A 20368-nucleotide genomic window follows, 5' to 3' on the forward strand; every position below is an offset into this window, starting at 1 on the left:
GCACAGAAGAGGGACTCCGGCCAAGGGGATTCGGAGCAGGCTGGGGGTAGAGCAGAGGGGAAAAGCCACAGAGCGGGAAGGGGGGGACGAAGGAGGGGAGAAAGGAGGACATAGGGAAGGAATGAACGTGTCACCTACTTTCACCCCGGGGCACAGCAGTGCCCGGCTGCAGCCGTCGAGCTGGGCTCAGGCAGGTGGGTTTGGCCCCGGTCCGGGGTGCGAGAAGGGGCGGGGGCCGGGGCCGAGAAGGGTAAATAAAAAGGGGGAACGAGCGAATGAAAGGAGAGAGAGAGAAATCAGCCCGTGGGTCACTGACATTTCCTGCCTGGGTTTACACTGGATTTCCCCTGCAAATCTGCCCCTGACCCGAATCCCCTGACGGTTTAACCCTTGTCACCACCCCGCAGCACACATTGGGCAGGGGCTTTGGCCAACAACCCCCAGCCCTCTCCAAATGCTTGTCCCCGTACACAAGGGGTTAACCATGGGGGGAGCACTGTGGGCCGGGGCTGGCCCTGACCCAGCTTGGTGACAGATACGCTGAAACACCCGGGTGTGGAGGGGTCCAGATGTCTGCCCACCGGGCCCTGCCAGGTGAGAGCTTCCCTGCAGCAGCGCCAGGTGGAGACTGGCGCTGGGAGGGGAGACCAGCACCCCCGCCAGGCCTCAGTTTCCCCCCCGTCGCATCCACAATGTGGCAGCCGGGGCTCCGTGGACCGGGCAGCTCGAGGTGCGCCGGGACCAAGTGCTCAGAATTTGGCTGCCGGCTCCGGCCCCGCTGGAGGGAAAAGGAAAAGCCAGGAGGCAAGGAGAGCCCTGCAGAACAGTAGTGTGCCTGGGGGGCAATCGCATGGCCAAAGGACACGCGGCGCAGACGGCTGGCTGGACAGACAGACGGGGGGATGCCCCCTTTTTAATGGGCCCCGATGCACAGAGTTCATCGCAGCAAACGCCGGGTTTGGGGTGATCTGGACGTAGCCTGTGCGCGACGGGCAGGAGCCGGGAGAGCGGTTTCACGGGCTGGACGCGCTGACAGGGGTCCCCGCTCGGCAGGGATCTGGGGCCCGGCTGGGGGCCAAGCCTCACGTCTTGGAGTATTTCCTGCGGACGGAGTCCCGGTAGAACTGGAAGATGGCACCACTGGCTCGCTGGGCGGCTGCGATGCACTGCTGCAGCTGGGGAGGAGCGGGGAGACGGGCGGTTAGAGTGGGGGGACCCCCAGAGACAGGCCCTCACGGCAGGTGCTGGGCTGGCTCTGTCCCCAGGGGCTCCCAACACCTGCCCCCCACCCAGGCTCGGGCTGCAGAGGAGAAGGCTCTTCGCTCTGCTGGGGCATCATGGGACAGTTGCGCCGACCAACCTGCCCCGAGAGGCCGGGGGGGGGGGGCCTGATTCCCCATCCTCAGGAAGTGGGGGCCTGATCCATTCACCCTCCCTGTAATTCATGAGGGGAACCCCCCATGTCCTCCCTCCGGGCCAGGACCCCCACACTCCCCACCCAGCCCCATGGCCAGCCCAGAAGCGTGTGGGGGGGGGAATGGGAGGAGAGCCGCCATCCCAGCACCCTACCTCCCGTCGCCGTAGCAACCAGGTTGGGGCTGTGATTCCCCATCAATCGTTCAAAGTTGCCCCACACCCAGGAGGGGAACCCTTCGCTCCCAGCCCCCTGGCACCTCTTCCTGCAGGCAGCCCACCCTCGCCCCGCAGCGCACAGGAGGGGAGAAAACAGCCCAGGGCATCCCAGGGGTCGCTCCCCACCGGCCCCTCAGGGGGCAATGGAAGGCAAGCCCTCGACTGGGGCTCAGAGCCACCCCCCTGGCCCCACATGGGAGTTGAGAGCATCCGACAGGCCACCTACCCACCCACCCCGCCCTCAGCGGCTCTGCCCCCAGCGCCAGCCGCCCGGGAGCGATTGGGAAACCAGACGCGGCTGAAAGGGCCTGAAATTCTGCCCCTGGGCAACAGTTGGGCACATGCCAGCCCCAAGCAAAGTGCCACAGCGACTCCCCGCCCCACTCTGCTGGTGCCCCTCACTCCCGACCCATAGCCCCTGCTAGCCTGGCCTTGGGCTCCCCGCCAGCTCTGCCGGTGCCCCTCACTCCCGACCCATAGCCCCTGCTAGCCCGGCCCTTGGCTCCCCGCCAGCTCTGCCGGTGCCCCTCGCTCCCGACCCACAGCCCCTGCTAGCCCAGCCCTGGGCTCCCCCCAGCTCTGCCGGTGCCCCTCACTCCTGACCCACAGCCCCTGCCAGCCCAGCCCTGGGCTCCCTGCCAGCTCTGCCGGTGCCCCTCGCTCCCGACCCGCAACCCCCTGCTCCTCCCCCAGCTCTGCCGGTGCCCCTCGCTCCCGACCCCAGGAAGAAGATGTCACAGGGTCTGGAGGGAAACAGATTCGCTAGGGAAGCTGGAGTGCAGAGCTGAGCTGCAAACGCAGCATGGCCCAGCATCAGCGCTCTCGCCCGTCCCATCCCCTGCCAGGGCACTGAAGGGTTAAGAGCCAGCCAGCGAATGGCCCCTCCCCCCCGCATTGCTCTGCCCCGAGGTGATCAGCCCCCCACGCAGGCAGGGCTGAGATCCAGCCCCCCCAGCAGCGAGGCTGTCAAGTCAATTAGCTCGCTGCAGCGGGCGCAGCCCCCAGGCTGGGCAGGGAATGGACGGAGAGCGGCAGCCGGCTGGGACAGCCAGAAACCTGGGGGGGGAGACGCGCACACGCACCCCGGGGGCAACAGGCGCACGGAGTCGCAGCCACAGGCTGTGATGTGCATCCACGGGGCCCACGCAAGCGCACACCCCACAGCAACACACACGGCTGCAACCACGCACTGGAACGCTGTGGGGGCGTGCGCGCACACACACACACACACCCCCCCCACAGCAACGCACACAGCCGCAACCACGCGCTGGAAAGCAATGTGCGCACACACACACACACACACACCCCCCACAGCAACGCACACGGCCACAACCACGCGCTGGCACGCCGTGGGGGCACAACACGGCAATGTGCTGCACAGAACCACAACCACACACACCACAGCAACACACACGTGCGCACGCTCCAGAGTGACGCGCACACAGCCACAACCGTGCGCTGCAAAGCAACACAGCAATGCGTGCACACACAGAATCACAACCACACACCGGAAAGCAATGTGCGCGCGCACACACACACCCACACCAGAGCAACGCACACAGACACAGCCGTGCACTGGAAAGCAATGCACACAGAGGCAACGCACGATCACAACCACAAACTATGCACGCACTGGAGCGCCACCCCCCCCCCCCGGGGGCAGAGACCAGCCCCAGCAGTGCGCTCCGGTCACACCCCCTAGGCCAGCACAGGGGATGCAGCGCAGGCTCCATGCACGGGGGATTCTCCGGGGGGGGGGGGCTTCCCACCCCCCTCAGATCCTGCACGCTGCTGGGACGGTCTCAGCGCGGGCGCCGTGGGGCGAAGGCAGGGCCCTGCCGGAGACCCACCAGCTGACACTGAGCAGCTGCTGCGGCCGGACGTGCCGGGGTGCTGAAGTGACCCCTCGCGGGTACAGAGGGGAGCCGAGGCGCTCGGGACCCCCACCCCGACCGAACCAGCAGGGGGGGGATCCGTGTCCCGCCCCGTTCAGTAAACCCAGGAGGAGGAAAAGGGTTTTCAAGCAGCCAAACCTAATTGGGATTCAGCCCAGGCCGGCTGCTCGGCCTGGCAGAACCATTGTCTGGGGCAGCCAAGAACACATCCGCGCTCCCGCCCGCTCCCCAGCAACGCGCCGGGTCGGGAATACTAACGGCCTGCCCTAGCGGACCGGGGTCCTTCCTCCCACCCCCCGGGGATTCCCCTCCCCCGCCTCAGCGGCACCCCCCTTTCTTGTCTCACGCCAGGTCTGTACGGGGCTTGGCCCCCCCAGAATCCCAGCTGCTCCGCGCCCTGCTGAGCTAAGCGACACCCCGGAGCCCTAGTTCCCGGCCATGGCACCGCACCCCAAACCCAGCCCTGCTGCCGGCAGATTCGTCTCCACCCGGCAGGGGTCACACAGAGCTCCCGGCACCCCCCCCCGTGAGATCTCCGAGCCTGATCCAACCCCTCCGCCCCCTGCTCCCGTGGGTCTGAGCTGCACAGGGACTCCACCAGCGAACCGGTGAGTGTGCGCCAGGTGCCGACCCGCAGTGCGTCCCAAGCCGGGTTTGCCCCGCGCCTGGCGGCCCAGCCGCCCGGCCACGCCCTGCTCACCTCCTCCACCGAGCAGGTCCCCTTGGTGGTGGACATGAGCACCTGCCGCTCCACGCTGCTGATGGCGAAGGTCACCACGGCCCGAGCCTCCTGCAAGGGAAGGGGGAGAGTGTGAGCTGCCCGCCCACGTCGGAGCCTTCCCCGTTCATCCCGGGACCCTCGCAGGCCAGGCTCCCGCCTCTGTGGTCCCAGCCTGCCAGAGCTTCACTATCGGACCCCAGCCCGATGCAGAACACACAACTCCCCTCGCATCAGACCCGTTAGCCAGGCAGCCTGCTCGTGCCAGCATCCAGTGGCGGAGAATTCCACAGGTCACACCGACTGCCCCCTTGAAGTAGGATTATTTCGACTTCATCATTTCTGCTCCCAGAGGTCACCACCTCGCATTTTGCCTCAGTTTCACCTATTTCTGACTCCCAGTCCCCTGGCTGCTCTAACCACTAGACCCCCTCTCCACTCCCATAGCCAGAGAAGAGTCCTGGCTCCCATTCTCACTGCTAGACCCCGATCTCGATACACACGGAGCAGATGAGGCCTGCGGGGGGAGTGGGGGAGCATTGATTCCCGCCGCCAGGCAGGAGGGTCAGGGGCTGGCAACGTTTACGAACCATTAAGAGCATTCAGGCTCGGAGGAGCGGAGGTAGCTCAGCTCCATGCTCCAGGGCACCCATCAGCACAGGGTCAGGAAGGAACCGCCCCCCCACCCCCCCGCCCAGATTGTGCTGGGTGCGACACAGACCCTCCCACCCATCGTGCAAGGCACGGCACAGACCCTGCCCCCCCGCCCCGCCACAATCAGGGGCCCCCCTTGTGCTGGGTGCTGCTTCTAGTTCCGTGGGGACACCGTGGCGCTAAACCCAGACACCCCTGGGGCACAGCCGCCTGGCCCTGGGCAGTCCCACACCCACCTTCTCCTGCTTGGCCGTGGGGTCGAGGCCGATGGCCCCAGTGGCGTCCAGGGTGCACGTCACCCCACAGAAGAGAGACTTCATGGGCAGGCCAGCGTCCATCAGCCCCATGCAGGCCGCGTTCAGGCAGCAGGCCAGCAGCTGGGTACCGGGTCAAGGAAAAGCTGGCAGCTAATTAACAGGGAGGGGTGCCGCAGGCCGTCCTCGCTACACGGAGGGAAGCCACCACTCGTTTCTTCAGAGGGGCCATAAGTCCCTATTTCAGCACACGCAGAGGTTGCCTCAGCTGGAAAGCGCACCTGGATCTGCAGAGTCTGGAGGATGTGGGGGCCGCAGGGGGCTGGGAGCCAGGACTCTTGGGTTCTATCCCCGGCTCTGCCACAGATTTGTGTGACCCCGAGCAAGCCACTTGCTCTCTCCGTGCCTCAGTTTCCACACCTGAGTGGCTGTGCAGGGGGTGCTGCCTATGGCCGGTGGTCACTTGGAGGAGCCTGGCCCCAGGGCCGTGAGGCTGGTGCCTGTCACCAGAGCCAAGCACCGCCTCCAGCTGTACCGGGCATGCTGCAGGCGTTTTCGACAGCAATTCAATTCCCCTTTAAAGAGGGCAGCCTAGTAACACTTGGCTTCCCTGCGGCACCGCACGGCTTCAAACACTCCACAATCAGCCTCCCTCCCGGAGTACAACAGAACCCAGGAGTCCTGCCCCCCAGTCCCTGCCTGCCCCAACCTCAAGACCCCACCCCTCATCCGAGCTGGGAAGACAACCCAGGAGTCCTGACTCTCTGAATGGGGCCTGAGGGCTCTAATATTTCACTGGACATGTGGAGCCCACCAAGCCCGTAACCATCCAGCTCCTGCCCATAAGTAACCCACCCCCAGCCTCCCTGGGGCCCGGCCCCCCCACCAGGGGCCCAGCCCGTGTGGCAGCTGCAGGAGCCTCTGGGGGCACGCCATGGGCCAGCCCCCCATGGCGCTAGCTACTGTTCACTTACTAGGTGTATTACGGTAGCATCCTGTGGTCCTGACCCAGCCCTGGCTTCGCTGGCACTACCATAATACACCTAATAAGAGAGCAGTTCCAAGCTAGAGCTCCAGTTATGGACCAGACCCCCACTGTGCGAAGGTCTACACATTTATTAGGTGCATTACAGTAGGGCCAGGACCCTAAGGCACTACCATAATACACCTAATAGATGTACAGCACCCAAAACAATGGAGTTCTGGACTGGTCCATTTCGGGCTCCTACCATGTTACCACACCGAAGAAATGTACAGTGCCTAGCCATGGTTCACAACTGGGGTGCCTAGGTCTTACCATAATACACCTAACACACACACAGCACCTAGCACAATGGAGTCCTGCTCCATAACTGGGAGGCCCGGCCCATAACTCCTTTGTGCTGGGCACTGGTCCTCACGTATTAGGTGCATTACGGCTGTGCCTAGCAGTCCCCAATGGACCAGAACCCCCCGGGGGCTGTACGTGTACTAGGGGTCTTGGGGTAGCACATGGGGCCCCCGCCCGGAGCAGGACCCCGCCGGGCGGTTGTTGCCGGTGGAAAGGCTCCGGCTGGGTCCCACGCCCTTCCTGCCAGCGCTAATTCTCCCCCGGGGATTTGGCTCAGTGAAAAGCGAGAGCCCTTCCCGGCAAGGCCGAATTAAGTCATCACTCCTGCCTCTGTTCAGATGGAATCCGACACCCTTGGCTGCCGCTAATCCCCGCACCTGGCTCACACCCCAGAGCCGGAGACCTTGTCACTTCGCACCCGCATCTCACGCCATAATTAAATTCCTCCAGCGCCCTGGGAAGGCTCTGGTGCCCCGCCCGCTCTGCAGCCAAGCCTGTCCCAGCAGCCCAGGTTGACACCAGGTTCCTCTGCTCTCATTGACAGAGGACTGGGCAAGCAGGGGGCTGTGGATCGGGAGTGAGGGGCACCAGCAGAGCTGGGGGGAGCCCAGGGTTGGGCGAGCAGGGGGCTGCGGGTTGGGACTGAGGGGCACCAGCAGAGCCGTGTGTGGGGACCCCAGGCTGCCATTCCCCCTTCGAATCTCCAGGCTGGTTTCAGTGTAACGGGAAGGCTGCAGCCCTGGCCAGATCGGAGACCAACCTTCCCCGGCACTGGGGCGCACCCCCAGGATGGCCACTGCCACAGCGCTGCTGCCACCTAGAGGCGACAGCCAGTAGTTCCCGTAGGGCTCGGGCAGGAAGAGCAGGAGGGCACCCGCTGGAGAGCGCCCCCGGCTGGGCTGCCTGTGAAGGATACGGAGCCCGCGTCGCTGATCACCTGCAGCACAATGGTGATGGAGGTCCGGGGGTGCAGGGCGCCCAGGAGAGCCGCCTCACACGTCTTCCTGATCAGCTGCTCCCGGTTCTTCTCGAAGACACCTGGGGGAAGGAGAGAGGGGGGCCAGGCTGAGCCAGGGGAGGGCACACCGGGAGCTGGACAAAACCCCCCAGCAACCCTCCGTCCCTACAAAACCAGCTCCTCTTCAGCTCCGTGCTCTCCCCCCGCCAGCTCCGTGCTCTCCCCCATGAGCCATCTGCCAGCGCACAGACGTCCCAACGCAGACTGCACCCCCGACGTGCCAGGCACTGCCCCAAAGCCCCCCAGCTGAGATCTGGGCCCCTCGCCATGCCAGGTGCTGCCCCACAACTGCTCCATCCCCTGCCCAAGATTGGGGAGGCCCCCGTCCTTCCGAGTGCTGTAGACAGCTTAAGCCCTAAATACACAGGACAAATGGAAGGAGAAGGGACTTGGACGAGTCAGACAGGGAGCCTGGAGCAGGGCAGGGTCCTGACTTCCAGTCTAGAGCCTTACCCACAAGGCCAGTCCCTTCCACGCATGCACACAGCTTGCTTCAGTTTCCCCATCTGAAAAGTGGGGGAGAATTCTCCCCCCTTTATCTCGTCTACGGAGAGAGAGTCCTGCCCCGGTGACATTACACCCGACCCCACGCTCGCCGGGCGGCTCTGACTACACAAGGCTGTTTCTCCAGCAAGAGTCAGTGCGACAAAGCTGAGAAATGTCAACAGTTCTGCAGAGGAAAATCCTCCCGGTGTTTCTTAATTTAATTATTTGCTGCGGAAGCGCCCCTGGGAATCTGACACCTTAAAAAAAGCAGCCTGCCGAGATCCAGAAAGCGGGAGAGATGCTAACAGTTCGTGGGGCAGGGCTCAAGGGGGCCCAGCTGCAGGGGACCGACCCGATGAGCCCCAGGGGCAAGGGAGAGCCCGCCCGGGGTTAACACCGCCATTGTGGCACAATCCAGACAGGAGGGGAGTGTTTAGGAGGCTACATGGCCTTATGTCAAGCTACTGTCGGTCCCTCCACACCCCCTCTTTGTCCGTCCCGCCACACCCCCCTGCACAAATCCCTCCATTCATTCCCCCCCACTGCACAGGGCTCCCCCATCCACCCATGGGTCTTATCTGGCCACCATTCCCGTAGCAGGTCAGCACCTCACAATCCTCAGTGGATTTACACACACACACATATCCCTGGCAGGGCAATGCTGTTACCCCATTGCACACACGAGGCACCGACCTGCAGTGACTTGACCAAACCCGTGGCAAAGCAGAGACTCGACCCAAGGTCCGTCCAACCCTCCGCCCGCCGGGGAGACGGCGCGACCCGAGCTGCAGCACCATGATCTGTATCCCAACGGGATGCGCGTCCCGTTTCGCTAGAGGGCGACGGGCTCCAAAAAGACGGCACAACCCCGCCCCCACCTTGTAAATCCCCGCTGGGCTCAGGGAAGAGGCCACGCGCAGCCACTTCCCCTCACGGGGTCTCAACGGGGACCGCTCGGGGCCGCTCAGACGCACCGTATGATCGGAGCTCACGGAAGCTGGAGCCGGACGTGCCGGGGGGGGTATCGGATCGTGGCAGAATTACTCCGCGAGACCTAAGAGCTGCACGCTGCTTTGTGACGGCAGGGCGGCACAGATTGTTAGGGTGGGGCTGCTGGCGAGCCCCCTACTCAGTACGCTAATAAAATTCTCTTGTTATTGTAGGGTTCATTTTAAACATTGTGTAAACAGCGGGGGGTTTGAAGGATATAGTGATTTGTTTGGTTTTTAAATAGCCTCCAAGCTTTTATTCGAGGCGTAATCCTGGCCAACGCCCGTGAGGCCCCCCAACCCCAGCCAGCGCCCCCCTTTACCGCTGACAAGGCCCATGGGGGGCGCTCCCTGCCCCGCCGTCGCTTACCCGGGAGCCCCACTTTGGGTTTGAGCAGCACTTCCACCGTGGCCTTGTCGTACAGCTCCTTGCTGACCTTCACCTCCGCCGGGCCGTACAAGCCGGCGAGGACCGAGGTGTCCCCTGAGAGGAGAGGCGAGAGCCAGGTCAGACACGGCCCCTGGGCTTCCCCCAGCTTCTGCCCCGGGAGGGGAGCCAGGACAGGAATCGCAAGCCCACGGCAGGGGGCGGCCCCGGAGCGCCTGCCCCAGGCTGCCAAGAAGGGGGTCCCCGAACTCAGCCGATGGCAAATGCCCCCGAGCTCTGTCTGGGATGGGGGAGGCGTCTCCAACAGCCCCTGCTGGACAGGCAATGAGAGAGGGCCAAATTGGGACCACGGGGGGACTTCCAGAGGAGACACCCCCCAGACGGGGGAATTGGGGAGCCCTCCCTCTACCTGCGGACGGGGTGGGAAGGGGAGACTAGCCGCTCCCTTTGGGGGAGACAAACCCACTACCACAGGGCAGGGGGATAAGCAAGTCCCTGGGCCGAGGGGAGAACAAGTGGGTGGAGAAAGAGCCCCTGGGGTGGAGGAGGGCAGGGAGGTTGGGGTCCCCGGGGAGCCCCAGGGAATGGACGGATGAGAGGACCAGCGGGGTGTGGGGGGAGGGAGACGGGAAATAAGGGGCAGCCCGTGTAGGGGGCCAGGGGTGTAGGGGTGACAGGGGGGAATGGGGTCCCGGGAGGGACCGGGAGGGGGTTTCGGGGGCAGTCGGGCCCCGGGGGGGGGGGGGAATAGAGGTGAGGGGGGATCCCGGGGGGGGGGGGGGGGGAATAGGGGTGAACGGGGGGGAAGGGTCCCGGGGGGTTCGGATCCCGGGACAGGTCTAGGGTTGACAGGAGGGTGCCGGGAGGGTCCTGGGGGGGATTAGGGGTCCCTGGGAGGGGTCCAGGCGTGACGGGGGGCCCGGGGGGGTCTAGGGGTGACGGGGGTGTCCGGGGGGGGTCTAGGGGTCCCGGGGGGGAATAGAGGTGATGAGGCTCCCGGGGGGGAATAGGGGTCCCGGGGGGGAATAGGGGTGATGAGGGTCCCAGGGGGGAATAGGGGTCCCGGGGGGGAATAGGGGTGATGAGGGTCCCAGGGGGGAATAGGGGTCCCGGGGGGGAATAGGGGTGATGAGGGTCCCAGGGGGGAATAGGGGTCCCGGGGCGGGGAAGAGGGGTCCCGGGGGGGGGAAGGGGGGTGAGGAGGGTCCCGGGGGGGGGTCTGGGGGTCCCGGGGGGGAATAGGGGTGATGAGGGTCCCGGGGAGGGTCTGGGGGTCCCGGGGGGGAATAGGGGTCCCGCGGGGGTCCCGGGGGGGGTCCCGGGGGGATCTAGGGGTCCCGGGGGGGAATAGGGGTCCCGGGGGGGTCCCGGGGGGCGTCTGGGGGTCCCGGGGGGGAATAGGGGTGATGAGGGTCCCAGGGAGGGTCTGGGGGTCCCGGGGGGGAGTCCCGGGGGGACCTAGGGGTCCCGGGGGGGGTCGGGGGGTCTGGGGGTCCCGGGGGGGGTCCCGGGGGGGAATAGGGGTCCCGGGGGGTCTGGGGGTCCCGGGGGGAGTCCCGGGGGGGGTCGGGGGGCCTGGGGGGGGTCGGGGGGGGTCCCGGGGAGGGTCTGGGGGTCCCGGGGGGGTCTGGGGGTCCCGGGGGGGGTCGGGGGGCCTGGGGGGGGTCCCGGGGAGGGTCTGGGGGTCCCGGGGGGGCCCGGGGGGTGACGGGGGGTCCCGGGGGGGCCCCGGGCTCACCCTGCAGGACGGCGGCGGAGCCGTCGGGGCGGCCGAGCGGGCCCAGCTCGCAGGAGAAGCGGCGCAGGCCGCAGCCCCCCGGCTCGGAGCCCATCGCGCCCCCGGACCCCGCGCGGAGACCGGCCCCGCCCCCTGACCCCCGCGGCGCGACCCCACTTCCGCTTCCGGGGCGCGGGGAACCGGCCGGAGCCCCGCCCATCAGCGCCGCCTCGGGCCACGTGCGGGGGAGGGGTCACCCCGTTACCATGGTGATGGGAGCGGTCGCTGTTGCCATGGGGCCCGGGAGGGGGCGGGGACCTCGGGGGAAAGGGGCCGGGCTCCGGGGCGGCCCCGCCTCCCGCAGCAAGATGGCGGCGGGCTGGGCGCTGCGGCGGGGCCTGGGGCTGGGGCTGCTGCGGGGCCCGCGGGGCGCCCGGGGCCTCGGCTCCGCCGTGAGTGCGGGGGGGGCGGGGGGACTTGGGGTGCAGAGGTGGGGAGCGGGGGCAGAGGGAATTGGGGGGCAGAAGGGAGCGGGGGGGCAGAGGGAAGGGGGGGCAGAAGGGAGCGGGGGGCAGAAGGGAGCGGGGGGCAGAGGGAATTGGGGGGCAGAGCGACGCGGGGGGGCAGAGGGACTTGGGGGGGCAGAGGTGGGGAGCCGGGGGGGGGCTGGGCCCCGATCCTGCCCTTGGGGGAGGGGGGACCCCGGGCTCTGCACGCAGCTCCGAGGGCGGGATCGGGCCCTACCCCTGGGCCGGGGGGTTAGTGTCCGTGGAGTCCCTGGCGGCGGGGGGGGCTCAGGACGCCTGGGTTCCCAGGGCCAGCCTGGCCGGGGCGCCTGGAGCAGAGGGGTCTAAACTGGGTTCCCGGGGCCCGCTCCCAGCCCCGTCCTTTGTTCCCCACGCGCCGCCGCGCCCAGTGCCTCAGTTTCCCCATTTCAAACAGGGAGGCTCGTGCTGGCCTGGAGGGGCAGGACGAGCCCATTAGGGTTAATCTATTAAAGCACCGGCTGCCCCCCCCCCCATCCGTGGGGCAGCTCATACGGGGAGGGGGACATGGGGAGTTCACCCCCCGTTGTAATCCCTGGAAGAGACTCGCGGCTGGGTCTGGGGGGGTCTTCGCGGCTGGGTCTGGGGGGGTCTTCGCGGCTGGGCCGCGCGCCGGAGGCTGACCCCGGGGTGTGTGTGGGGGGGATGTTGACGGGCCAGGTTACAGTTTCCTGACGGTTCGCTCGGCCCTGAATGGTCCATTCTGGGGGGTGTGAGGGAAGTGGGCCCGGAGCCCGTGTCAAACGCCATCTTTACGTTGGCAAGGGCGTGTTGAGATCAGGGAGACAAGGGGGGTGCGGTGATACCTCTTACGGGCCCAGCGTCTGGTGCTGAGAGGGGCGTTTTCCGGGCTCCCCGGGGCCCAGCCCTGCAGAGGGGCTCAGTGTGGCTCCCCACTGGGCTCTCTCACCCCCCACAGCTGGTCCGATAACCGCTCTTTCCTTTGGGCCGGTTTTCTCACCGGGCGCGCTCTGGTCACGCTCTCGCAGAGACGGGTGTTGACAGCTGGCCCGAGTGGGCCGGCTTTCAATGTCAGTCCCTGCTTCGCGTGGCCTTGAACTAACATAAACAAGGGCATGGTGTTTGTTCAGTCCAACCTGCCCCCAGCCCTGGCTCTAAGCGCAAAACAAATTTAATCAGCTGTTAAAACAGGGCTCGGGGGCCTGGCGAAGAGAACGAAAATCCCCAGGCCTCCTAAAATAACCTTGCCGGGCTCCCCGCCTGCCACGCACCTGCCTCGGAGAGTCGTGTGTGGCCAAAGTGAAGGGCGCCCCAAATTGATTCATGGAGGAAACTTTAAAAAGCTGCAGGATTTGTAGATGGGCCAGCTGCCAGCCTCTCCTCGGCCTCCTTCGGCTGTAGCTAGCTGGGAAAGGGGCATCCGTGTCGTTAATATCCGCTTGATTACACCCCTGCTGTGAGTCCACCCAGCTGTGTATGCAGCAGTTCAAGATTTGCTAAGCTTATAAACCCAGGGGCAGGGACTGTCTCTTTGTTCTGCGTTTGTGCAGCGCCTGGCGCCTGTGGGGCTGGCCCACGGCTGGGGCTACCCGGTGCTGCTGCAATGCAAAGAATAAATCATTTAAGCAACGTCGCTGGCAAAGCCCTGAGCGCACCCAGCCTGGCAACACGTCCCTACAAGCGCGGGGCCCCCTGGCTAGGTGTCACTCCCGTGGTGCTCCATGGACACGTGGGGGAGACATGTCAGAGCGCTGCTCTCCCGCCTCACCTGCATCCTGTCCTCCCCCCAGCATGTACTCCGGCAGCAGCAGGAGTTCACCTCCCTGGAGGAGAAGCCGCAGTTTCCCGGAGCCTCGGCCGACTTTGTGGACAAGCTGGATTTTATCCAACCCAACGCGATCTCCGGGATCCCCATCTACCGGGTCATGGACCGGCAGGGGCAGATCATCAACCCGGACGAAGATCCTCATGTGAGCGCGAGACGCTGGCAGGATCTGCGGGGGGTGGAGCCCAGGTCCCATCTCCTCCACCCCGCCCGTGCAGGATCGTCCTCTGGGCTGTCCCCCACAGCTGGACACATGGCAGGGGCAGGATGCGCCTAGTCTGTCCCCCGGGGCTCTGCCCGGTGTCGTGTCAAAACACTGCTCTCCTATCCCTGTTCCCCTGCATTTCACCCCGTTGCTTCCCACCCCTTGCTACCTCCCTGTGTGGGGCTGGACCCTGGAAAGTCTGCTGGCTGTTGCCGTGTCCCCTTGTGATGGATCCACGCACCAGAGCAGCGCCTCCTGCTGGCCGTTTCAGGGATTAGCTCTCTCTCATCCTCTGGCCGTGCCACCAGGGGGAGGGGTCACCAGGGCCCACCCACTACTCCGGGTCCTGGCCCAGGGATCCTGTAGCTAGCAGCCTCCTGCTGCCTCTCCTTAACTTCTCCACCAGAGCTGCTTCAGTTCTCCGCGGCCCCAGCACCTTCCTTGCCCTCCTCCCCGGGCCTCCAGCCCGCACGTCCCAGCAGCCAGGAGCTCCCTCTCGTTCCCCTGGTCCCTGCCAGCAGCTGCTCTGTCCAAGGAGCTACCTCCCTGCAGCCGCCGGCTTCCAGCAGCGACTGCCCCTGCTGCCCTGCCCCTCGCTTTTATGTCAGCCCGCTGGGCCCTGACTGGCTGCTCCGTGAAGCCTGTCTCTGATTGGCTGCGCCCTACGTGGCCTCCCTCGGCTGTTTGAACCCCTTCCCTGCCAGCCTGGGGCGAACACCCCATCCCACCCCCAATCGACCCGGCTGGTGCGGCCACAGTAACCGAGCACCTGACACGGGGGCCCGAACCGTCGCGGCTTCTCCCAGGCATGGGCTCGCCTAGCCCCCAGGCTCCATCGCTGAGTCGGGATCGCCAGTAACGATCCCGGCGCTGGGAGCCGCGGCCCCGAGCCGTCCCCGGTGCGGCAGGCCCCGCGCTGACCCGGCTCCTCGCCCTCTTCCGCCGCAGCTCTCGCAGGAGCAGGTGCTGAAGTTCTACAAGACCATGACGCTGCTGAACACGATGGACCGGATCCTGTACGAGTCGCAGAGGCAGGTGTGTCGGCCGGGGGCTGCGCGGCGCGTGCCGGGGGGCGCTGGGATGGCGGGGGGGAGGACCCCGGCAGCTCTGACCCGTCCGACGCTCCTGGTAACGCACCCCAGAGTCACCTTGCTCACAGCTGCGTCACGTTGCCGACTCCTCCAGGGTGTGACCCCTGTAGGCCCCCACTCCTTGTCGGCAGGCCCCACCCAGCCAGGCCCCAGTCTGGAGTTTGCCTTTGATTTCGCCTTCTGACCTGAGGTACTCTGCACTTGTCTTCTTCGGGGTTCTCCGTTCGTCGTAGGATTTTTAATGTCTTTTAGGGCGATTAGCTCGCGGCAACGTTAATTTACCACAGCACAGGGCTGGGAGCCAGGACTCCTGGGTTCTATCCTCAGCTCCGGGAGAGGAGCAGGGTCTAGTGGTTAGAGAAGCGGGGCTGGGAGCCAGGACTCCTGGGTTCTATTCCTGTCTCTGCTGCTGACTCTGTGTCCCCCCGCAAGGCAGTTCCCTGCTCCGTGCCTCTGTTTCCCCACAGTGATGAGGACAGTGGCCTGTGCGTACCCCTCACACTGCATCCCCACGGTTACTAACGCCATGTTCCTTTTCCAGGGCAGGATCTCCTTCTACATGACCAACTACGGGGAGGAGGGGACGCACGTGGGCAGCGCCGCAGCGCTGGATGACACAGACGTGGTGTTCGGGCAGTACCGGGAAGCAGGTGAGGGCGAATCAGTCTGGGTTTAATGCGCCCCCCTCCACCCCGTCACTCCTCCCTGCCCGTGCGCCCAGCCTGCGGGGCGGGGCTGTTCCATGCAGTGTCACTAGGGGGCAGCGTAAAGCAGCCTCACGGCCATGCTGGGACAGGCAACCTGCCCGCAGGGGAGCACCCGGACGCGTCCCACCTGGGCTCCCGGGGACGCCAGGCTAAAGCCCAGCAGGGCAGATCTGTGGCTGATTTCCAGCCCCTCCCATGCCGTGCAGTGGCTCTGATCCGAGGGGCAGCGGTGCCGTGGGTGGAGATCCAGGGCAGGGCAGCGCCGGGGTGGAGGACCGGGGCTGCCCCCGACCCCGCCTCCCTGCTGTAACCCGGCTGCGGTTCTGTCGGCCCCAGGTGTGCTGATGTACCGGGGTTACCCCCTGGACCTGTTCATGGCCCAGTGCTACGGCAACGCCAGCGACACCGGCAAAGGGCGCCAGATGCCGGTGCACTATGGCTGCAGAGACCGGCACTTCGTCACCATCTCGTCCCCGCTGGCCACGCAGATCCCCCAAGGTGAGGCCCTCGGGGGTGCTGGGGCCTTGAAACCCTCGGGTGCCCCAGAGGCTGTTGGACAGAGGCCACCTCCCAAAGGGGCTGTGGGAAAATCCTGACCCACAGCCCCCTGCCAGCCCAGCCCTGGACTCCCCCTCAGCTCTGCCAGTGCCCCTCACTCCCGACCCGCAGCCCCCTGCCCCCCCAGCTCTGCCGGTGCCCCTCACTCCCAACCCGCAGCCCCCTGCCCCCCCCCCAGCTCTGCCGGTGCCCCTCACTCCCAACCCGCAGCCCCCTGCCCCCCCCAGCTCTGCCGGTGCCCCTCACTCCCAACCTGCAGCCCCCTGCTAGCCCAGCCCTGCCCCCCCCAGCTCCTCCGGTGCCCCTCCCTCCCGACCCACAGCCCCCTGCTAGCCCAGCCCTGCCCCCCACCCCCAGCTCTGACGGTCCCCCTCACTCCCGACCTGCAGCCCCCTGCTACCCCAGTCCTGGGCTGCACCCCCCCAGCTCTGCCGGTGCCCCTCACTCCCGACCCGCAGCCCCCTGCTACCCCAGTCCTGGGCTGCACCCCGCCAGCCCTGCCGGTGCCCCTCACTCCCGACCCGCAGCCCCCTGCCAGCCCGGTCCTGGCAGACACACAGCCAGCTGTCTGCCAACCCGTTCTGCATGACGGACACTCCTCAGCCTGACCCCGCAGCCCACTCCCCGGGCTCCGCCCCGCCCCCCCCCCTTGGTGCCTGTTGATTCCAATCCACAGCCCCTGTTACTCGAGGCCTGAGCCTCGACAGGGCCCGGGGCAGAGCCCTGCCCTGCTGGCTGGCCGGGGGCGAGGGAGGTTCTGGGCCGAGGCTGCCAACTCGTCTCCCCGGCGCCCTGCTGGGGACCCTGCCCTAACCCCTCCCCCGCGCTCTGTGCCCACAGCTGTGGGGGTCGCCTACACCTTCAAGCGGGACAACGCCAGCCGGGCCGTGATCTGCTACTTCGGGGAGGGCGCGGCCAGCGAGGGCGACGCCCACGCCGGCTTCAACTTCGCCGCCACCCTGGAGTGCCCCATCCTCTTCTTCTGCCGCAACAACGGCTACGCCATCTCCACGCCCACCTCGGAGCAGTACCGGGGCGACGGCATCGGTGCGGGCCCAGGCCTGGGGGGAGCTGGCTGGGGGGCGGCAGTGGGGGGTCAGAGATCCAGCCACCCGCCAGACTGCTCAGTCTCAGCCCAGTCTCCGGGGGTCCCCAGGCACACACTTGGGGAGCAGACCAGTCGCCCACCCTCCCGTGAGAGCCGGAACCCGCTGTCCGGCTGCCCAGCCCCGGGGCGCGACCCCTTCCGACTCCTCTGGCTGCCCCCCTCCGGAGACACGTGGCCGTTGGGACACCTGTTGCCCCGTGACACACCCGTGCAATGCCCCTCGCTCGCTCACCCTTCGGGGGGGGTCCTGGCCTCCCCAGCGGCAGCACCCCCCTTCTCATTTCCTGGTCTCCTGCGCCAGGTGGCTCAGCTCCTTACCAGGGCGACCCCCCAGCCCCGTTCTCCTGCGGGGGGGCGGCCCCGTGTCTCAGGCGATGCCATGGGAACAGCTGGGCACTTCGAGTCAACGACCCGCCTGGGCGATTGCTTTGCCACCAGCCTGTGGCACGTCGGCCCGGCTCCTGGGTGGGGTTTGCAGCCAGAGGGCCCAGGATCTCCCCCAGCACCCCTGCAGTGCGCAGAGCCCCCCCGTTCCGCATGGCTGCCGCGGGGCTCGGGGTTGGCTGGAGGGAGCACTGGGGGCGGGCGGGGAATCCGAGGGAGGGGCTGGGGGTTGATGATGGGCAGGGGGGGTTGGTGGCAGGGCGTGGGGCTCGGGGTTGGCTGGAGGGAGCACTGGGGGTGGGCGGGGAATCTGAGGGAGGGGCTGGGGGTTGATGATGGGCGGGGGGGGTTGGTGGCAGGGCGGGGGGCTCGGGGCTGGCTGGAGGGAGCCCTGGGGGCGGGCGGGCGGGGAAGCCGAGGGGGGGCTGGGGGTTGATTGGGCAGGGGGCTGTTCGGGGCAGGGCGTGAGATCGGGCAGGGGGCCGGCCCCAGGGCTCAGAGCATGACCGGCGGCGTCTCTCGGCCCCCAGCGGCCCGGGGCCCCGGCTACGGGATCATGTCCATCCGCGTGGACGGGAACGACGTCTTCGCCGTGTACAACGCCACGCGGGAGGCCCGGCGCCGGGCCATCGCCGAGAACCAGCCCTTCCTCATCGAGGCCATGACCTACAGGTGGGGCAGGGGGCACGGGGCAGGGGGCACGGGGCGGGGGGGGGGGGGCGGGGGGGGCCGCGGGGCTCACGCCGTGATCCTCCTCCTCCCCCAGGATTGGGCACCACAGCACGAGTGACGACAGCTCGGCCTATCGCTCGGTGGACGAGGTGAACTACTGGGACAAGCAGGACCACCCCATCTCCCGCCTGCATCACTACCTGCGGGGCCGGGGCTGGTGGGGCGAGGAGCAGGAGAAGAGCTGGAGGAAGAAATCCCGCAAGAGGGTGAGTGAGGGGTCCCCCCCGCCCAGGACCCCTTAGCCCCGGCTGCCCACGGGGCTCGGCCAGCACCCGGTGTGGGGGGGCTGCCCCACCAGCTGGGAGCCCACCAGGGCTGGGAAGAGATGGCAGGGGAGAGCGACTCCACTCCTTGCTGGGCCCGAGCCAGCACCCTGGAGGTTAAGGGCAGGGGAAGGAGGGGTAGGTTGGGAGCCAGGACTCCTGGGTTCTCTCCCTGGCTCTGGGAGGGGGGTGGGGTCTAGTGAGTGGGGGGGGGGGGGGGGAGGCGGGACTCCTGGGTCCTGCCCGGCCCGGGGAGGGAGCGGGAGGGGCCTAGTGGGCAGAGCAGGGGGCTGGGAGCCAGGATACCTGGGTCCTGCCCTGCTCGGAGAGCGGGTGGGGCCCAGTGGGCAGAGCAGGGGCTGGGAGCCAGGACACCTGGGTCCTGTCTGGCTGGGGGAGGGAGCGGGAGGGGCCTAGTGGGTGGAGCAGGGGCTGGGAGCCAGGACACCTGGGTCCTGCCCGGCTGGGGGAGGGAGCGGGAGGGGCCCAGTGGGCGGAGCAGGGGGCTGGGAGTCAGGACACTGGTTCCTGCCCGGCTTGGGGAGGGAGCGGGAGGGGCCCAGTGGGCGGAGCAGGGGCTGGCTAACACTGCCCCCCCCCGGCCAGGTCATGGAGGCCTTTGAGCAGGCGGAGCGGAAGCTGAAGCCCGGCCCCCAGCACCTGTTCTCGGACGTGTACCACGAGATGCCCCCGCACCTGCAGAAGCAGCAGGAGGCGCTGGCGCGGCACCTCCAGCTGTACGGCGACCACTACCCCCTGGAGCACTTCGAGAAGTGAGGCCCCCGCTCACCCCGCCCCCTCCTGCCTCGATTTCCCCTGGCTGCGCTGTGCCAGGGGCGGGCGCACGGCACTGGGGCAGCGGGCCCGGCGCCAGGGGAAGTCCTAGCTCAGACAGCGCCGCCCCCAGGCTTAGATTAGCGCCTGGCCTCGCCCTGGCTGCTTAGGGACAGCTTGTCCCTGGGGCCAGCGGGCAGCTGCCCCCGGGCCCCTAGCGTCAGGCTGGGGCAGGGAGCCGCTTCGCTGCGGGGGGTGGGCACGGATCTCGGCTGTGGCCAGCTGATGCCGGAGAGCGGCACCATCTACCCCGCCCCAGGGGCCAGCGTCTGCCTGCCTGCCAGCTGCAGGGACTCACTGTGCCCCGCCCTGGGGTCCCTGGGCTCCGGGGGGCTTTGCTGTGGGGTGGGGGGGCAGGGTATTTTAGTGCAATCTCATAAATCAGCCTCTGGTTCTGCATTCTAGGCTCGGGAGAGCGGTGCGGGGTTGAACCATGGTTCCCCGGGAGTCAGCCAGGCAGAGCCGGTCCCTCGCCGGTCAGGCCCCGGGCGCCTGGCTCTGTTAAACGTAGGCTAGGCAGTTGCTGTTACACTGGGGGGCTGGGAAATCCGGCTCTGCCGTGGAGCCACAGGCCCCTGGGGCCTGGCTGTACCGGTGTGGGGGGGTCAATAAACTCTCTGTGCACTAACGTCTCCGCGTCCCCTCGTACCTGGGCAGCCGGGTCCCTCGCCGGTCACAGCTGGCCTCATCCTCTGGGCTGGTGTGGGGAGAGTTCCCGACCCACCAGCCGGCCCAGGGAAGTCGAGTCTCCAGGGCAGGGTTAGCAGGCGGTTTGTGGTGGGACACGTGGGGGCAGGTGGCTGGGGTTACAGGTAGCAGGAGCCCGGGGCTGTGCCTCCCAGAGGGGGAGCGTCTCCTGCCGGCACCAGGGAGGAGGGAGCGTATCTGAGCCCGGCTGCCTGCCCGCAGGGGTGCCCCAGGCCGAGGGTACCAGCCCCCCAGGCAGCAGCAGGGGTTAAAGGGCCAGCACGGGGCCCCCTGCCGGCTGGATAGAGGCTGCACTGCTGTGACGAAGCGGGACTGTTCTTAATGTTTCCTCTGAATAGTGTGGGGGTGCCTCAGTTTCCCCTAGGC

General features: G+C 67.3%; 2 protein-coding genes across 2 annotated transcripts; one reads left to right on the plus strand and one right to left on the minus strand.

Annotated features, from left to right (window-relative positions):
* Positions 1-883: 883 nt before the first annotated feature.
* EXOSC5 (exosome component 5) lies at positions 884-11266 on the minus strand. The gene is made up of 6 exons (XM_037884461.2): positions 11103-11266; positions 9347-9460; positions 7400-7521; positions 5136-5276; positions 4228-4317; positions 884-1175 (listed from the first exon to the last, which is right to left on the minus strand). Exons 1-6 carry the CDS (start codon positions 11194-11196, stop codon positions 1083-1085), a joined length of 654 nt encoding a protein of 217 aa, XP_037740389.1. The 5' UTR covers positions 11197-11266; the 3' UTR covers positions 884-1082.
* Positions 11267-11416: 150 nt separating this feature from the next.
* On the plus strand, positions 11417-19922 carry BCKDHA (branched chain keto acid dehydrogenase E1 subunit alpha). Its single transcript, XM_037884458.2, has 9 exons — positions 11417-11533; positions 13378-13557; positions 14566-14652; positions 15250-15358; positions 15752-15913; positions 16814-17020; positions 17996-18137; positions 18232-18403; positions 19067-19922. Exons 1-9 carry the CDS (start codon positions 11450-11452, stop codon positions 19235-19237), a joined length of 1314 nt encoding a protein of 437 aa, XP_037740386.1. The 5' UTR covers positions 11417-11449; the 3' UTR covers positions 19238-19922.
* Positions 19923-20368: the final 446 nt, after the last annotated feature.

The sequence above is a fragment of the Chelonia mydas genome, chromosome 23 (assembly GCF_015237465.2).
Source record: "Chelonia mydas isolate rCheMyd1 chromosome 23, rCheMyd1.pri.v2, whole genome shotgun sequence".
Lineage (NCBI taxonomy): Eukaryota > Metazoa > Chordata > Testudines > Cheloniidae > Chelonia > Chelonia mydas.